Source organism: Rhinopithecus bieti, unplaced genomic scaffold, assembly GCF_001698545.2.
Source record: "Rhinopithecus bieti isolate Rb0 unplaced genomic scaffold, ASM169854v2 scaffold_788, whole genome shotgun sequence".
Taxonomy (NCBI): domain Eukaryota; kingdom Metazoa; phylum Chordata; class Mammalia; order Primates; family Cercopithecidae; genus Rhinopithecus; species Rhinopithecus bieti.
The window spans coordinates 498,363-517,440 of NW_016803416.1; the positions used below are offsets into that span (position 1 = coordinate 498,363).

At 35.1% G+C, this 19,078-nt stretch overlaps 1 protein-coding gene across 1 annotated transcript in view; it reads right to left on the minus strand.

The window, feature by feature from the left end:
• Positions 1–19,078, minus strand: part of RAD21 (RAD21 cohesin complex component) — a 29,368-nt gene that overhangs the window by 9,391 nt on the left and 899 nt on the right. The window contains 7 exon segments of the mRNA XM_017882624.1: positions 1,022–1,144; positions 1,492–1,617; positions 2,104–2,310; positions 3,189–3,295; positions 7,033–7,109; positions 8,257–8,400; positions 11,752–11,927. Coding sequence (XP_017738113.1) covers positions 1,022–1,144; positions 1,492–1,617; positions 2,104–2,310; positions 3,189–3,295; positions 7,033–7,109; positions 8,257–8,400; positions 11,752–11,895 — 928 coding nt within the window. The 5' untranslated portion in view covers positions 11,896–11,927.

The window sequence follows — 19,078 nt, forward strand, 5'->3', positions numbered from 1 at the left end:
TATATATATATATATATATACAAAAAGATGTTACACACAGTGAGAGTCTCTTCTCTAATCTCACTATCTAATAAAGTATATATTTTACTTAATTGTCCATTTCCCTCATCAATGGGAAACCCAAAAGGGTAATCTTGTTCTACTTAAAGGTAAAAACTATGTCTAAATTACACTGTAATCGATTTCAAGTATTCTATCCTACTGTCCTCATAAACCATCTAGAAACTGTTAAGTTTTATATCCCCATTATCTCAAATTGTCTGTCGTTTAGAAGCAGCCCTCCTCAAATTAAATAATGTGTCTTGCAATGTTACTTAAAAAAACTATAATAAAAGATTACTTATTCTAGAATTTTGACGTTTCTAGTTTTAAATTTAAAAGATTTTGGAGAAAGGCAAATTCTAAGAGCACATAAAATTAAAAAAAAAAATTTTCTTTTTGAAGAGACAGGTCTTACTATATTTACTGCCCAGGCTGATCTCAAACTCCTGGCCTCACATGGTTTTCCTGGTTGGGCATCCCAAAGTACTGAATTACAAGTGGGAGCCACCACACCAGCCTCCAGTTTTTTTTTTTAAAGAATACTTTTAGTTTTTTTTCCAGCTTGTGGCCCAAATGTACAGCATTTAGAATTGTAATTTATTGAAAAATGCTTTCCAATGTTTTCTAGTTGTTACACATGTGAGCTGCTAACATCTTGGGAACCCCAGGAGACTAAGATACGCATTATCAGAAAGCTTGTTCTATACTTTTATATTTCACAGCAACTTGCACAGACATTCTACAAAATACTCAAAATTATAATTGGATAGAAGAAAGACTATGACAGATGACTGTGACATAAAAGCAAGAAGCCTAGTTAACGAAAGCAACAGTAGCAGATCAGTAGACAGGCAAAAAACCAGAAAAAAGCAAGAGGCCTAGTTATCTAAAACAACAGTAGCAGATCAGTAGACAGGCAAAAACCAGAAGTAAGACCTTATGTTGTATGCTGTATAAATCTAAGGGGTCATATGCTCACCAGTTATATCAATAGGTTCCAATGCAAATGCTTCTTCCTCATTTGGAACAAGTGTTGTTTGATCAGTCATGGTTGGCATTGGTTCAACGGGATCCACTGAATCAGGACTATCAGGCCCACCCACTGTTTAAAAAAAAAAAAAATACAGTCACAAAAGCTTTGGTATATCTTACAAATGGTGGGAGAAAATCTCTTCATGAAATAGAAAGAAATCCTATTATTACTAAAAAAAAAGTATTTTTCTAGTTAATGGGAAAGCCCCACCAGACTTGTAACTCAATTGGCCAAAAAATGGGGAGGGGCGCAAGATTAAACACAGAATCAGAACCAGTTATCAATCATAAGCACTGTACTTAAAGATATTTGTTATTCATCAAAAACTACAACTTCTAGTTTGTCATCTTCTATGGTAAGTATCTTTTTGGATGCCATACAATCATCCCTAGAATCACTAAACATGAAACGCTTACTTGATACATTATCATCCTCATCCATATCGTCATGTGCAGGTTGCTCTGGCAACATCACCCCTGCCTCAGAGAGGGCAGGGGGGTCATCAAAGATACCGCCATCATTATTACTAATAAGTTTGTCATCTGAAATAAGGAATGTTAAGTTAGTTATAATTTCTAGAAGAAATGCCAAAACCACAATAGCCAATCAATGGAAAAACAAAATTACGTTAAAAGGGATAAAATTTAAACATATATTCAATTTTTATCTGTTTCTCCTCCAGGTAGTTTATAAAAGTATAAAACACTTAGTATATAAAAAAATTCTCATTCTTCATTTGTATTTTCTAGTTCATTTATCTATTTTAAAAAATATTTACTTAACACAGCCATCAAACACAAACAGAACAGTTTTAAGTACTAATAAAATTTAGCATTCTGATAAGCATATTTAAGTTTTGTTATATTTTAAGAGGCTAATTTTACCAAAATGTCTTACTAAACCAACTGATCACAATTCACTCATACATATCTAAAAGCTGTTCAAGACTCAGAATTAGCAACTGCTTCCAAAACTTTACAATAAAGAAATTCTGCTTATGTTCGAGTAACCATCATTTTCTCACATACCTAATATTCCACCATCATTTCCTTCTCCAAAATTATCATCCTTATATTGGTCTTCATATTCTAAATGGTTAATTTTCTCATTCAGATTGCTGGTGCTCTGTTCAGACTCTAATAGGAGGTTAGAAGTAGTAGTGCTTACTAACATGTCGTCATCCTCAAAAGCACTGCCTTCTCTCATTATCTCACGATCATCCATTCCAAAATCACCTAAACAAATTTTGTCATTAGTTTAGAAAGATTAGAAATAGCACTGTGATAAAAGAAAACAGCTAATGATTTATTATAATTATGTCATATTTGCTTACTGAAGTCTTATCTTCAAATGTTAAAATATCTAGTTTAAACTTTAAATCTTAGCATCTGAATTTTTTAAAATGACTCAATTACACACAGCTACAATACTTGGGCATGACTAACAAATTCAACCTTAGATCTAGATTTAAATGATCCTAAAATATGTTAAACTCTAAATATGTACATATGTGAAGTTACATTAACAGTCACAGCTTAAACTTTCTTGTTATAATGTGTTTCATCAAGAAAATAATCTGGTTCTGGGTACAGCGGCATGTGCCTGTAGTCCCAGCTACTTGAGGCTGAGGTGGGAGGATCACTTGAATCCAAGAGTTCGAGGCTGTAGTGTACTATAATCCTGCCTGTGAAGAGCCACTGCACTCCAGCCTGGATAACACAGCACAGACCCCGTCTTTTAAAAAAGAATATGACTTGCTACTAGTTTTGAATACCTGTTTTTGAATAGCAAGTATAATAGGGAAACTAACCGTTCCAAAATGGTTGGTTTAAACATGATCACTACTTCAATATTGGGACTCCTTGCAGAAATCAATATATAGGTTCTATGATTGTATATAGGGAGAGGAGTAGGTAAACAATTAGCTCTAAATATGAAACTAATGCTTAATATACTGGTAAGAAAGCCAAATTCTTTTCTTGATGAAAATGCATTACATGAAATTTTAAGTCTTTCTGTCAATGTGAATATAGTCTGATTTTCTTCTGACATTGCTATTAGTGGCACAATATAACATTATGAACTAATGGCTAGTAATTTGTTTCTCTTTTACCAAAATCATTTTCTTGTAAAATGCTGATGTTCCCAACTTCTTCTCTCATGGTTATCTCTTCCACTCTACTCTGATTCAAGCTGAACTGCTGGGCCACATCGATGTCACTTTAAAAGAAGGTCAAATACATTTTAGTCTCAAGTCTCACTGTGTTTATAAGAAAAAAAAATCCCAATTCTCTCTATAAGAAAATTTAAAATATATATATATAATACACACACAACCCACCGAGTTTTAGAAGCCTTAATATTTAATACCTTCATACATTCCAGTGTAATCCAAGAATGCAAGTGATTTGGAAATTAACTTGTATTTAAATTTGAAAAGCATCAAAAATCAGCAAATACAACGTAATACGCAGAAGTCACTAAACCAAATATAGAGGAAAAAATTAGAAATGATGGGCTAGATAGGCATGGGTTTTCATTAGGACCCTGCAACTTACAGGCGGTGTAAACTCTAAAGTTCCCCGACTTCCCTGAGACTCAGTTTCTTCCTCTAATAAAGAATAATCTCTCATATAGTTTAAAAATACTAAAAAATAAAAAGTGTACAATGCTAAACACCAATCTAAACACTATCAGCCATATCCAGAACATTAATACCTCAAAACAACTGACCAAGTCGGTACAAAAAAATAGACGGCAAGGAAAAAAAATAGGAGGGAGGCAAAGCTGTAATAGATTCTTAGGAGACCCATAAGCTATAATAACCAGAAGCAGTTTGTAGACTTTGTTTAGCCTCAACTCAAACTGGAAAGAGGAAAAAAAAAAAAAAAAAAGCCAACATGTCAATTGGGGACAGTTGAATGCTGACTGGATATCATATAGGCATACCTTGTTTTACTGCACTTTTTTTTACTGAATTTCGCAGATGCTGAGTTCTTAACAAACCAAAGGTTTGTGGTGACACTGCCTCGAGCAAGTCTATTGGTGCCATTTTCTAATAGCACAAGCTTACTTCATGTCTCTGTGTCATATTTGGTAATTCTCATGCTATTTAAAAACTTTTCATTATCATATCTGTTATGGTGATCTTGATTAATGATCTTTTAAATTTTTTTGCTTATTTTTTAGTAGAGATGGTGGGGGGCGGGATCTCACTATACTGCCCAGGCTAGTCTCAAACTCCTGGCCTCAAGCTATTCTCCCACCTTAGCCTCCCAAAGCACTGGGATCACAGGTGTGAGCCACCACACCCGGCCCAGTGATCTTTGATGCTACTATTTTAATTATTTTGGGTGCCACAAAGGATGCCCAAATAATATGGCAAACTTAAGAAATGTTCTGTGTGTTCTGACTGCTCCTGCCCTCCTGCTCACCCTGCCCCCTGCAATGTTTCTCCCTCTTCTTGGGCCTCCCTGTTCCTTGAGACACAACAAATTGAAATAAGGCCAATTAATAGCCCTACAATGGCTATCATTTGGTCAAGTAAAACGAAGAGTCACACGTATCTCACTTTAAATCAAAAGCTAGAAATAACTAAGCTTGGTGAAGAAGGCATGTCTAAAGCTGATTTAGGCTAAAAGCTAGGCCTCTTGCACCAAACAGCCAAGTTGTGAATGCAAAGGAAAAGTTCTTGAAGGAAATTAAAAATACTACTCTAGTGAACATGAATAAGAAAACAAAACTACCTTATTGTTCATACAGAGAAAGTTTCAGTGGAATAGACAGAAAGTTTGGAAGAAATTAATTTTCACCCTGATGCATGACTTTGAGGGGTTCAAGACTTCAGTGGAGGCAGTAACTGCAGATATGGTGAAAAAACCAAGAGAACTAGACTTAGAAGTGGAACCTGGGCCGGACACGGTGGTTCAAGCCTGTAATCCCAGCACTTTGGGAGGCCGAGACGGGCGGATCACAAGGTCAGGAGATCGAGACCATTCTGGTTAATATGGTGAAACCCCGTCTCTACTAAAAAATACAAAAAACTAGCCGGGCGAGGTGGCGGGCGCCTGCAGTCCCAGCTACTTGGGAGGCTGAGGCAGGAGAATGGCGTAAACCCGGGAGGTGGAGCTTGCAGTGAGCTGAGATCCGGCCACTGCACTCCAGCCTGGGCGACAGAGCGAGACTCCATCTCAAAAAAAAAAAAAGAAGTGGAGCCTGAAGGTGTAACTGAATTGATGCAATATTGGAATAAAACTTTTAACAAATGAGGAGTTAATTCTTATGGATGAGCAAAGAAAGTGGTTTCTTGAGATGGATTCTACTCTTAGTGAAGATACTGTGAATATTGCTGAAACAACTACAAAGGGTTTAAAATATTTCATAAACTTGGTTGATAAAGCAGTGAGTGGTAGGGTTTCAGATGATTGGCTCCAATTTTGAAAGAAGTTCTATTGGGGTAAAATGTTATCGAGTAGCATTATATGCTACAAAGAAATCTCCCATGAAAGAGTCAATCGATGCAGCACACTTCACTGTTGTCTTATTTTAAGAAATTGCCGCAGTTACCTCAAACTTCAGCAACCACCACCCATTTCAGTCAGCAGCCATCAACATGGAGGCAAATCCTCCACCAGCAAAAGAACTGCAACTTGCTGAAGGCTAAGATGATCACTAGCATTTTGTTTTGCAGTGAAGTATTTTTAAGATACGCCCACTGCTTTTTTAAACATAATGCTATTACCGCACACTTAATAGATTATAGAGTACAGTGTGAACATAACTTTTATATGCACTGTGAAACCCCAAAATTTGTGTAACTTGCTTTACTGCAGTGGAACCAAACCTACAGTATCTCCAAGGTATGTCTATAATAAGGAATTACTGATAATTTTTTTAAAGGTGTGATGTGTTATGGAGGCTTTAAAAATTCTTTTACTTCTAAGAGACAAATATCGAACTATTTACAGATGAAATAAGATTATCTGTTACTTAATTTAAAATAATCTGGTGGGGGCTGTGAGGTAAGCTGGGGGAAAAATAGATGTGATAAGACTGGCAATATACTTGTAATTTAAAAAGCTGAATAACTGACATATATGGTTCATAATCCTAATTTCTCTAGTTATTAGTTATGTTTAAAAATTTCCACAATAAAAAATTTTCAAATACAATGTCAAAAGGAGAGAAAAAAATTAAATAGCTAGATAGAGCCTAGAACTAATCAATACATATGCAATAACAAAATAGGTCATGAACTTACTCTAATTAGAAGTCACAGATCATTTCAAAAAGCAGAGAAATTTGTAATGGTATAGAGTGGCTTGGTTGTCAGTTATGCCACTAAGTCCCTTGGAAAGCTATAGTCACGTTCCAACATCATGGCATGATAGCTGGATGGTAAGGGCTTGAGAAAAGGGAAACATACTACAGTACTCTGCTATAACGGCCATTTCTGTGTAACTCTCTCCTCTCAAATGTGTGTCGTGACAATGATTCAATGATTGTGCTCTTCATAAAATTTATCTCGCATGTTCATTAAAACAAAAAAAAAAAAAAAAAACAAACAGAACAGGAATTATGGCTCTGAGTATAGCCTGGCCAAGCAGATAACAAGTAGCTACTTACATATAATCTGAAAAATATCATGAATCAACAGTACAATCCTCCCTGCTATCATTATGTAACAAGCATACCTACTTTTCAGTTTACATAAGCTTTGGCCTAAAGCGCCTCAAAACTCTCACATCTTAGCTGTGTTAAAGCTGATACCACAGGATTTCTTACAGAAGAAAACTTTCTAGGTTTTAATGTCGTATTTATATACTATCCTAAATAAACATATATATGCATTTTAGCTACCTTTTAATAAAACATTCAAGGAAAAACTATACATTTGGAAGCTAATACTAATCTTTTTGTACGACCAAGTCAACAATTTTTTTAAAAGAAACACATACTCTAATCAGGCAGTGGGCTGATCAAAGTCATGAAAATTCTTCAGGTAAAGAATGGCATTATAAGCTGCTCCCGATTTCTCAGGCAGTCAACAACACCTAGAAAAGAAAGCTAAGCTTAATATCCAGCTACCCATAAATTATCTAGGGATTAGTAGAGAGATAAGTAGTATAATTTCTTAAGTTTATATTCTATAGAAAGGTTATAACATATGCAAAATACCTGAAAAGCCAAGTATTCTCTTTACCATGCTCATAAATCGTATCCTTGCTAGGAAAAAGTCAAAGCACTAATTATGCATTTAAGTCATAATGTTTAAACAGACACATCAACGAATAACAGTAATAGTTTCCTAATTAACATATATTTATGAGGTGGAAAAAAGAATGACTGCAAAAAGAGTCCTTAAATGTTAAAAGAGCTGTTATTATAGAGAAAGAATTACACAATTTTATTTCTTATATTTTCCTTATTTTCAAGTTGTCTATAATAAATATGCCTTACTTTGAAAGACAAAAAGCATGTTATTTAGATAAAATGTGCTTATTGGTCACATGTTAAGTATTGTAGTCTTTTCCTAAATATTTTACTTTTAAATAAAATCTTAGATCTCAAACATTTTACTGTTCAAATATTGACATAAACTGAAGTATCCTCAGTAGAAACTGTTTAAGGTGTTTCTACTATACACATTATTTTCGTTAGAATAAAAATTTCATCAATGCTTTTTAAAAATTATAGAAAGATATGTGAATTTAAATATTAATTATCTACTTAGATGGTGGTGTGGTTGGCAGACTCCAGTTTCATAACCGATTATTACCTAAAACAAAACAACAAAAAACTACAAAGAATATTTACTTAGGAAAAAAGTTTAAAATCCTAAAATTGTCTTTTCGGAGCTATATTTTAAAAAATCATTACATAACAATTAGTTTTCAACATTTCAACCTCTTGATGACTCAGTCATGTAAGCTGCTGAAAAAAGTATTAAAAAGGCAGCTCCAAAGGAAGAACAAAAAAGGGAGTGAGCTCCATTACCTCACAGGGAGAAGAGATGCAAGTAGGTTTCCTCCCTTGAAGCACTGCCTCCCCAAGCCTTGCACTATCTTTGAAGGGTTCCTTGTATTGCAATTATAATAAAGCAAGTAGATTTAGAAAATGCGTTTAGCTAAGTAACACAAAAAAAACAAGACAAACTCCAAAGTAAAAAAAATAAAAAAAACAAGTTCAACAATACCTGGCCGAAAAGCCATCTTTATCTTAATGAATGCTTCATTACAGTCTGCAAGAAGGTATTTGGCTTTCCTGTGATAGATTCGAACTACTCCCAGTAAGAGATGTCCTGATGTCCGTAATGCCATTTTCACCTATGAATAAAACATTAATCATATTTCAAAACCTGCATTTCGTGCTATTTATAGTCTTTATTTTATCTTTTTCCTTTCAAGTTGCCTTATAATCACGTACATTTCTCACTGTCCTTATCTATAAATTCCCTGAAAATTGAATATCCTGAAAAGACACAGTGAGTGGTAATTCATGAATTAACACAAATATGAAGGAAGCTAGGAAGCAAGCACTAAACCATTCCATGAATTGTGTCATTAGCACATTAAGGAGCACGTAACACTTTTGGTTGCCAGACCAGAGCCATTGTTTCTTGCTGGCTAAGTCAATTCTGATTTTGTTTGAGAAGCAAATGTCCCCCACATTGACAGATGTCTCATTCCTCTCTACTAATACCTGTTCATGAGTGGGCATGAAACAGTCAGTTGAGTAATAGGTGAAGTATGCCAGAGAGTTTCCGAGAAAGATTTTCCCCCAAAAAGAACATCTCTCTCTTCCTTCCCTCTTTCCTGCTTTGTGAATAGGTAGGGCTTGCTTGGTGCTTCATGCGGTCACCCTGTAAACCACAATGCTAAAGTATGAGGACAAGAAGCCAACACTCTAAGGATGGAGAATCCTTGGATGACATAATCAAGCTGCTGAACCAATCTCAGATCTCCCTGTTTCCAAAATTTTAGTTAATTAAGTCTGTTATTTCCCTTATTGTTTAAGTTACTTTTTACTAAGTTTCCATTAATTGGAAAGCATACTGATTTAAAAACAAAGTTTGGAAAGCATACTAATTGCTAAAGAACAATAGTAGCCATAGCCTTTCACCAGAAAATATGCTCCCAACCTTTTTTCAAGGCAGATCTTGATCAACATTAATATGGGATACAGTAGGTAGAAAAGCAGTAGTTGATAAAATAATGAGACAAGACTCCATCTAAACACAAGTATTCACAATTACTCTAGCAATAAGGAAAATTTCCTGAAAGAACAAGGCAATATGAACTCAAACACCCCCAGACACTTTCCCAAACCATGCCATAAACGCAACAAGTTCTAAGGTAACAAAAAAACCTTTTCAACATTTGCTTAATGTTTCAATTATGCTTAGTTTATTGTTATTTGTAAAAGAAAATATTGTATTTTAAATTTCATGTGTATTCTCTATAGCACTCTAGGACCCTGCTTATGACACTCAGGTTCTGTATTTGTGAGCATTTTATGTGACTTACAGCATAAAGGATGATGTCTATGGCCATACATTTTTAGACATCTGAAATTATACCAAATGTGTGATCAGATTCAGAATGTATCAGATGATGAATCCCTAATTTAAAAAAAAATTCAAATTAAAATGTTGCTCCTAATGGAAAAACAGAATCTGTTATGTGGTGCTATAAAATTTAAAATTAATATTGACTGAACCTTCACCTAAGAACGGAGGAGGGAAAAAAACCTGTGCTAACTATTATCTTATGTAGCACTAGCAACTTTCAAAAAGTGGTGTTTGGGCAAAAGCTTTCTTTCTGGATTAGTTTGGTTCAGAGTTTAGCCTAGCAGTAGGTAAAATGAGGTATGGTATATGTTTTTCAGCCAGTGTGTGTTAAAGTGTAAACATAAATATAATAAAGATTTCAGGCTACATATTCTGGGAAGGTTCTGCAAAGGGGGCCAGTGGCTCTTCCAGTGGGGAGTGGAAGAGAGAAGAGAAAAGAGTATGCAAGCTCGCAGTTGCAAATGAGCCACATGTGACACTTATGCTAAACAACTAAACCAACATTTTCATAACACGAACTGCACACCAAAGCAAACATTAGAAATTTCAGGACAGTTCACTCTGTGGAAATATCTTTACATCTTGTTACCAGATAGATAAAAGCTCAATCAGAAAAGGTTTAAAAAATTCTAAGTAAGAGAAATCACTTTCTCTCATAAACACATTACAATCTTTTACATTATTCTTGAACTGTCTGCTTTCATTTGTGGCTGTTCGTGTATATGTTCATTATCAGATTGTCTCATACTCTTTTGTAGTGTCCCCACCCTAAAGGGGCACAAAGTACTCGGTACATATCATGAAAAAATCTGTTATCCTTTTAAGCTGAACACTCGATACTTGCTTACGGATGTTAAAGATTAGCCACACATATACTTTCCAGAAAAGAGTACAATTTCTACCTTTTCCATTAACTTATCCCAGTAAGCATACCTATTTAAAAAAAATAGAAAATACCAATGTTCTCATACAATTTGACCAGCACTGCAAACTGGTACAATCTCACCAGAACAAACTGTTAGTATGTATCAGAAATCTCAAAAACATGTACATCACTTGGCCTATCAATTATAATGCTAAAAATAAATCTAAAGAAACACTTAAGGGTGTGAACAAACACTTAACAAGAAATGTTTACTAAATGGCTAGTCTTTAAAAAGAAAACAAAACAACCTGTAATCCTACCACCTAGGAAATCTGTAATAATCTTTTGATATGCCTTCTAGGCTTTCCTGTGTACATGTACACAAGTTTTCTTTGTGTATATACATAAAAACTAACATAACGATTGTTAGAAGGCTGCATCCAGGAAATAGAGCAAAACTTAGGAAAAGGCACAGATTTCTCATAAACACCCCCTTCCTCACACACAGATAATCTTACCCACAATTGACACCTCTCATCAGTGTAGCATTTATTAAAATTGATAAACTTATAACACATCATTACCAAAAGTCCGTAGTTCACAACAGGGTTCACGCTTAGTGTTATACATTCTACGAGTTTGGACAAATGTAAATGACATTTGTTAAGCATTATACTATCAAGTAAAACAGTTTTACTGCTCTAAAAATAATCGTCTGTGCTCTGCCTACTCAACCCTCCATTCTCTCCCCAACCTCCCATCTTTTTACTGTCTCATTTGTATAGTTTTGGCTTTTCCAGAATGTTCTACAGCTGCAATCACATAATATATAGCCTTTTTAGATTGGCTTATTTTACTAAGTAATATGCATTTACAGCACTTCTACCTCTTTTTTTTTTTTTTTTTTTTTTTTTTTTGATACAGGGTCTCAAATAAAAGCTCCTCTAAGGAACAGATCAGTAAACAATATTTGGGCACTGCCCTGACTGATGCTTATTTGCCATTCAAAATAGGCAAATCAAAATATCAGTGCATATAGAGATTTTTTTAAAGAAAAAGAGAATCACACCGTAATCATATCAAATTTATCTAGAGGTGATAAGGACTTCACATAATAAAAACTCCAAAAGATTTTCCTTGCCCTCCAATGCACCTACCTAAAAAACTGTTTTAGAAGTTCTATTTTCACATATCAATAAAAAATCAACAAAGTGAATAAAAATGTCAACATCAAGAACATACCTTTGGTGAGATGATACTCTCCACGCTGCTCTCTAAATTACACTCAAACACATGGGCTTTGGTTAGCTTCTTATCCCAATGGGCCGCTAGCCAAATTTTGGCCAGCGGCCCTCTTTTACTGAGAACAAAATGTGCGTAGAACATTGTTCTGGTTGGCTATGAAAATAGAAGAAAACCTAAGGGGAAAAACAGTTAATGTAAATATCATCTGACAATTGAAATACTTATTAAGACATAAGAAATCTAAAATTTTTCTTCACTAAATATAAAAACTATAATATGTTTTCTGAGTAAATGTTTAATATGTATTTTAAAAACAACAGATTAAACACGAAATCTATTGTTTTAATTTTGAGAGAAGAAAAAAAAAAAAAATAGACCCCAAAATACTAAGAGCTGAAAGTAAAAGGGCCAAGAGTCAAATTGCTTTCATGCCTTGTTTCATTTCTATCATGACTGACAGTAGAAATAGTCTGTTTACTGGCCAGAAGTTAGAGAATATATTTTTCATAGCAAGAAAAGAAAATCTATGAAGAAAGATACTCAGATACAGGTATCAATCTGTGGAAATTTCTATTTTAGAATCCCATTAAAAATCGTGATTCCGGGATAAATTATCTCTAAAATTGCTACTACACAAAAAGTACTGTACTAAGCATTTCACATTCCACCAAGCAAAGCTAAGCAGGTGGGCTGGCCCCATTTTACAGGTGGGTAGTTTAGAAAAATCGAGGTTCAAAAAAGGTAAGGAATTATATATATAGTTTTCTTAACTCAAGAACTTACAAAGCATTTGTCTACTTATAATTTAAATATGAAATCAGGGACAATGGTACAGCAGAAGATTTATCTTATGACTGAAAGTCTTGGAATCACAAATATGTTACTGACATTTTACTTTCCTTCAGCACTCTAATGTATTAAGAAAGACAGCCTGCAAATCCCAGTTCAGAAGAGTATATCAGCTGCATGAATTTCCAGATTTAAAACAAATCTATTAATTTTTTTCTAAAATGTCCACGACTAGAAAACGATATATGCCTTGCTTTACAGAAACAAAAATCAAGTACATGTACAATACATAAAAAGTACTTTAAAATTTTAATTTGAAATAGTCACAGGGAGTTATACAGATAGTGGGCCCCGTGTAATAGTTTCTCCCAATGGTGACATCTTAAATAACTACAATATAGTATCAAAACCAGGGCACTGACATTGGTTCAATATGTCTATAGACTTTTATAACAGTTTATCACATGTGCAGATTTGTAGAATCACTACTGCAAAAAGATACATAGTTATTCCATCACTATAAAACTCTTCACATTCATCCCTCTCTTCCTGCCATTCCTAAGTCTTGACAAGCACCATTTCTAATTTCTAATTCTACGTTTCTAATTTTGTCACTGTTTTTCTTTTAAGAGATGGGGTCTCATTTTGTCTGCCAGGATGGAGTGCAGTGATGTGATCATAGCTCACTGCAGCCTTGAACTCCTACGCTCAAGCAATCCTCCTGCCTTAGCCTCTCAAGTAGTTGGAACTACAGGTATAAGTCACCACACTGGACTTAATTTTGTTGTTTTGAGAAAGTTATATAAATGAATCATATACTATGTGACTTTCTGAAATGGCTTTTTGGATCTAGCACAATGCTTCTGTGATCCAAGCTATTATATTTATCAATAGTATATTCCCTTTAACTGTTGGACAGCATTTCATGAGATGCATATACCACCATATGCTTGGACATTCACCTAGTGAAGGACATTTAGTTGTTTCCCAGTTTTTGGCTATTACAAATAGAGCTGCTATAAATATTCATGTACATATTTTTGGTGAACGTTAAGTTTTCATTTCTCTAGGACAACTGTCCCGAAGTGTGACTGCTGACAAGTATCGTGTTTGTTTAGTTTTTAAAGAAATTTTAATACAGTTATCAAAATAAGTGAGTTTTTTTACATTTATAGACAAGATCATCAAATTTATATGGAAAAGAAAATAAACTAAAAAAGCTAAAACTATTTTTTTTAAAGTGAGAAAAATTAGTCTATTTGATTTCAAGACTTACTGCATAGCTATAATACTCAAGATTGGTATTGGCAGAGGAAACACATAGTCAATGGAACAGAACTGAGAACCCAGAAATAGCCTGCACAACTAAGTTCAACTGATTTTTTTTTTTTTTTACGAAGATGCAAAAGCTATCTAATGGAGAAATGATAGATTTTTCAACAAACGGTGCTGGAGTGATTAAATACGATCTGAAGGCCAGAAAACATGCACGCATGTACACACGCACGCACACACACGCACGTACCCCAACAAAACAAAATGGCAAGACAAAACCCTCCACCTAAATCTCACACATTATATAAAATTCAAAACAGACAAAACTTTTAAAAAATGGCAGGGGAACCTTCAGTATCTAAAGCTTGGTAAAATTTTGACACAACACCAAAAACACAACCCATGAAAGAAAAGTTCTTGCTCAATAAACTCGCCTTTATCAAATTACACTTCTGCTCTACGAGATAAATGCAAAGACAAACTATAGACTAGGGAAAATATTTGCAAACCACCCATCTGACTAGAACTCAGATACAGAATATGTAAAGAATTCTCAAAACTTCAGGGGTAAAAAGAAAAAAAAAATCCAATTAGAAAGTAAGCAAAGAGGCCAGGCATGCTGGCTCATGCCTGTAATCCCAGCACTTTGGCAGGCCAAGACAGGCAGATCACTTGAGGCCAGGAGTTCAAGACCAGTCAGGGCAATCTAATCTGGCAAAACCCCGTCTCTACTAAAAAACACAGAAATCAGCCACATGTGGTGGCATGTACCCATAATCCCAGCTACTCAGGTGGCTGAAGCAGGAGAATTGCTTGAACTCAGGCTGCGGAGATTGCAGTGAGCTGAGAAAGCGACACTGCATTCCAGCCTGGGTGACACAGCAAGACTGTCTAAAAACAAAAAAAAAAAGTGAGCCAAAGAAGAGAAATTTCACAGAAAAAGTTTACTGATGACAAATAAGAACATGAGACGTTCACTTATCCTAGGCATTTGAGAAATACCAATTAAGACCAAAAATGTTATCACCACACACTTAATATAAGAGCTAAATTAAAAAATAGTGGCAACATCAAATGCTGGCAAAGACAGAGAAGTTGGATCTCTTACACCGCAGGTGGGACTAAAATCTCTTTTGAATTAGCTTTTTTCTAAAAGACACAGAGTAACTGTTTTCATGTTTTCAGAGTCTGTAAATCTTAAAATGAGAATTTTGCTTACTGTACTTTCAATTAAAAATGTGCCAATTCTTTCCAATGATGTAGAGAAAATATATTTCAGTTAAGCATATCACAGGCAACAGATTTCTTACATGTCAAAAATATTTGGGAGGGTGGGGGGCTGTAGTGCAAGACTAATGCAGTCAGGTTTGCTTCATCTCCATTTCCATCACTTAACAGTAAAGAGCCTTGAAATTCTCATTCTCTCAATCTAATGTTCCCAAAGGATTATTAATTCATACCAAAAAAAATTTTCTCTCAAAAGAAAAACAGGCTTTGTCAACTGTCTAATGTTGTAAACTCTTCCTCCTAAATTTGGAGTTAAGGAAGGAAGAAATTGGGTAGGCGTGGTGGCTCCCACCTGTCATCCCAGCACTTTGGGAGGCCAAGGTAAGAGGATTGCTTGAGGGCAGGAGTGCCAGACCACCCTGGTCAATATAGCAAGACTGTTTTTATTGAAAAAAAAAAAAAAATGAAGAAATACTATGTTCTACACTAAGAACTCAGACAAAATACTCAACGTACGAGCATTAACTAATAACACCTAAAAGGTGCTTTATTTGCCATTTAGTATTTTACAGATTAAAACACGCTTCCCATACTGGAAGAGAGCCTCCTATGTTTCAAATCAGTGCCTACTTCAAGTCTTAAAATGTTCTAACAAAACTTAAGCTGCTCTTACTGTGTTATAAAATCTACAGAACTTCATAGAAATCCAACATGGCAGCGTTTTCTGAGAAATATAATCGCTGTTGTACAGGACAAGCCCCAAGTTCCACTACGGAAGCAAGCAACTGTATCCTAAACAAAAAACTCCCTAATACTAAGCTTCTAGAATACTATCTGTTGCAGGACAATTACTAAATATGTGCTTAATGAATAAGTAAATAAGATCCACCAAGTGATCTCATAATTGACATATGTAAAAAATTTTAGACGTTTTAAAAATTAAAACTACTGGCATTTTTCAACAGGTGTCAGTAGCTCATGGCCAGCACTTCAGCTGCTGGTCAGAGCACCGTGCCTAAAATATCCCAGCTATGCAGAGGCAGAGATTCCTAAATAGATGTCTGTTTGGCATAGGATGGGGCTAAGGAAGGCAGAGCGATGCTAAAATTAATGTGGGAAACAATTAGCAAGAGGAAATCACTCTAATAGCCAAAGGAAGCCAAAGGAGCAGTGGTGGATCGACTCCTGGTGTGTATCTGAATAAGGAGAAAGTGTAATTATAATTGCCTTTAAAGCCATTTTTTTTTTCCTTGATAATACCAAACTTTACCCAATCTTTTAAAAAGTCGATTAATCTCTTCAGGTTTTGAAGATTCTATATTCTGCTAAATCCTTTATGAAAACCCTGTGCAGAAAATCTGCATTTGATACCAGAGCACAACTTAGCATTTCATGATTTGAGAATCATTTTTTTCTAAAGCGGCAACATTTTTTTTCAATTGATCCTAAAAAATTAAAATCTGATGTGAAACAGCAGAAAGACTGCTATTTTAGAACATATTCAAGAATGCAAAAAATGGCAATTTAAGACTGTTTCAAAGAATCAGTCAAACTGAGGCTCATGCTTCTAGGATAGTATGTCATTACCAAAATTTCACTCATTACAAAGCATGGCAGGACAGTGGTTGTGTAAATTGGTACTGTCCTCTCTGAAGGACAATATGACAACACTTTATAAAAATTTCACTTACACTTTCTAGCCAAAAATTGCACTTTCAGTAATCAATACAAAAGATATACTTGGAGATGCATATTACTAAAGACAAAACCAAAAATCCAAACACCAAAAAACCCCAAAAAAACTTACTAAAGCACTACGTGTTTCATGTATCCAACCTCTTCATGACTGTCCTACAGAAGTAAATATTGGCCCATTTTACAAATGGAGAAAACAGATGAAGATAAATGTCACTACTATTTAATGGAAGTGGAACTTGAACTTCAGAATCCACACTTCTAAGTACAACACTATGCTGCCTTGCCAGAGCAGAATAGAACATTCGAAATAACCTACTTGGCCATCAATAAATGATATGAAAAATTAATATACCCAAACAACGGAATACAGTCCGTCCTCCTTATCCATGGCTTCTGCATCCATGGACTAAACCAACCCAGGATCAAAAATTGTTGGCGGGGGGGAGGAGACAAAAAATAATGCAAATAAAAAACTATTAACAACTATATTAACTATTAACATAGCATTTACATTGTAATATTATAAATAGAGATGATTTGAAGTATATGGGATGTGAGTAGGTTATACGCAAATACTACACTATTTCATATAAGGGACTTGGGCATTCGTGGTTTTGGTCCTGGAACCAATTCCCCTTTAATAACAAGGGACGATTGTACAATACAGCTTTAAACAGGAATACAACATTTCGGCTAACATGGAAAATCTCCAGGTTAAGTGCAGAAAAGTTGGAGTTTTAAAAAAGAATGCTCTTTCTCTATATATTTAAGAGTTCTTGAATAAGCTTAAAATATCTGTGATGTACACACGAAACTGGTGATACTTGGTTACCTCTGGAAAGTAGGTATGCTGGGCAAGCGAGACCTACCTTTTTGTACTGTTTATGCGCACACACACATATATTTTAATTCGGGACATACATGTACACCACCTATTCAAAGTAAAAACTATTTCAGAAGTAAAGACATAATCCTGCTATTGTCATTAACTAGCAGGTTAAGCTGCCTAACCTTTATGCAGTTCAGTTTCCCTACTATAAAAACCTGAAAGGTTGAAATCTGGTGATTTACCTAATCTTTGAAAACATCAATACCTAACTCAGATCAGAATGGAGCTACCTCTGCAGGGGAGTGGTGGGAAGGATCTCAGAAGGTATTTCTAACCCTGCACACTAGAACTCCATTTTGGTTCTAACATTCTTTGACTAAAGGTTTTACAATCAGACAGCCGTAGGTTCAAATTCAGCTACCTCTTTGCTTAGTTGTTCTGTAACGGTGAATAAGTTATTTCTCAACTATAAAGTAGGATAATACTCACCGAAAAGATTATGAAAATAAATACAAGGGAACACCTAACATAGTGCCACTGCTGATGCAAAGAGTAACTGAAGACAATCTTGCAGCAAAACATTAACCAGCTAGTATAATCATGCCTAACAACTCTGGTATGACATTTAAACTAAAAGCACAACTTTTATTCCTCAAGAATTAGAAAATTTCCATTCTGTACCAAACGTAAAAGAGTTTCTCAGAATTTGTATGTTTCACAAAATAATAATTAACCAGAAATTATCTTTTGTAATCCCGACTTGTGTATAAAAAGCACTATATCTATTAGTTATGCACTGCTGTCACCTGAACTATACAAACTGTTAACTTATTTGAAGATTAGATACGGCGTATGTCCTCATCAACGCCTTTCCAAAAATAATTGGTTGCCTCCGACATTAACAAAGGTATTTAATGACTTCACGATTTCAGAAACCTTCTCCTGCCTGTCTCCAAAATCCTACAGACTCGCACAGCCCGCTGGCATTTACACCCAATTTAAGAAAATAGAAATTTTTGCCTGAAAACCAATTACTCTTCTAACCAGTATAATGACAGCAAAGATTAACTTTCCCTTGCAAAAAGAAGCCGATAAACACAAGCCTTTCCCAGAAACCCTTCACACAAACGCTTTTTTTTTTCACGCTGAAGACACTGACAAATCAGAGTGACCAAGTAAATCCCCCAACGTTTCCCTCTTACAAATTTGAAGAAGGCCGCTAAGTCTGGCAGCACAACCCGACAGTGTCACTCCACACTATCAGAGCGGATCATTCGCAAAAAGCCTTTCTCAGCGACGAAAAGGGCATCAAGCATTTATCAGAAACACACACTTCCCCAGAGAGTCTCTACAACACCCGATATCCTTAATCACTTTAAAGAATGACTGGAAAAGTTGAAGGGAAAACCAATTATGCAAATTTCCTTGGAATAAGAAGCAACTTCCCTCCGTCGCTTTTCCACGGGTCGGGGCAATATTTAGCATTCCCAACGTAAAAATTATCTT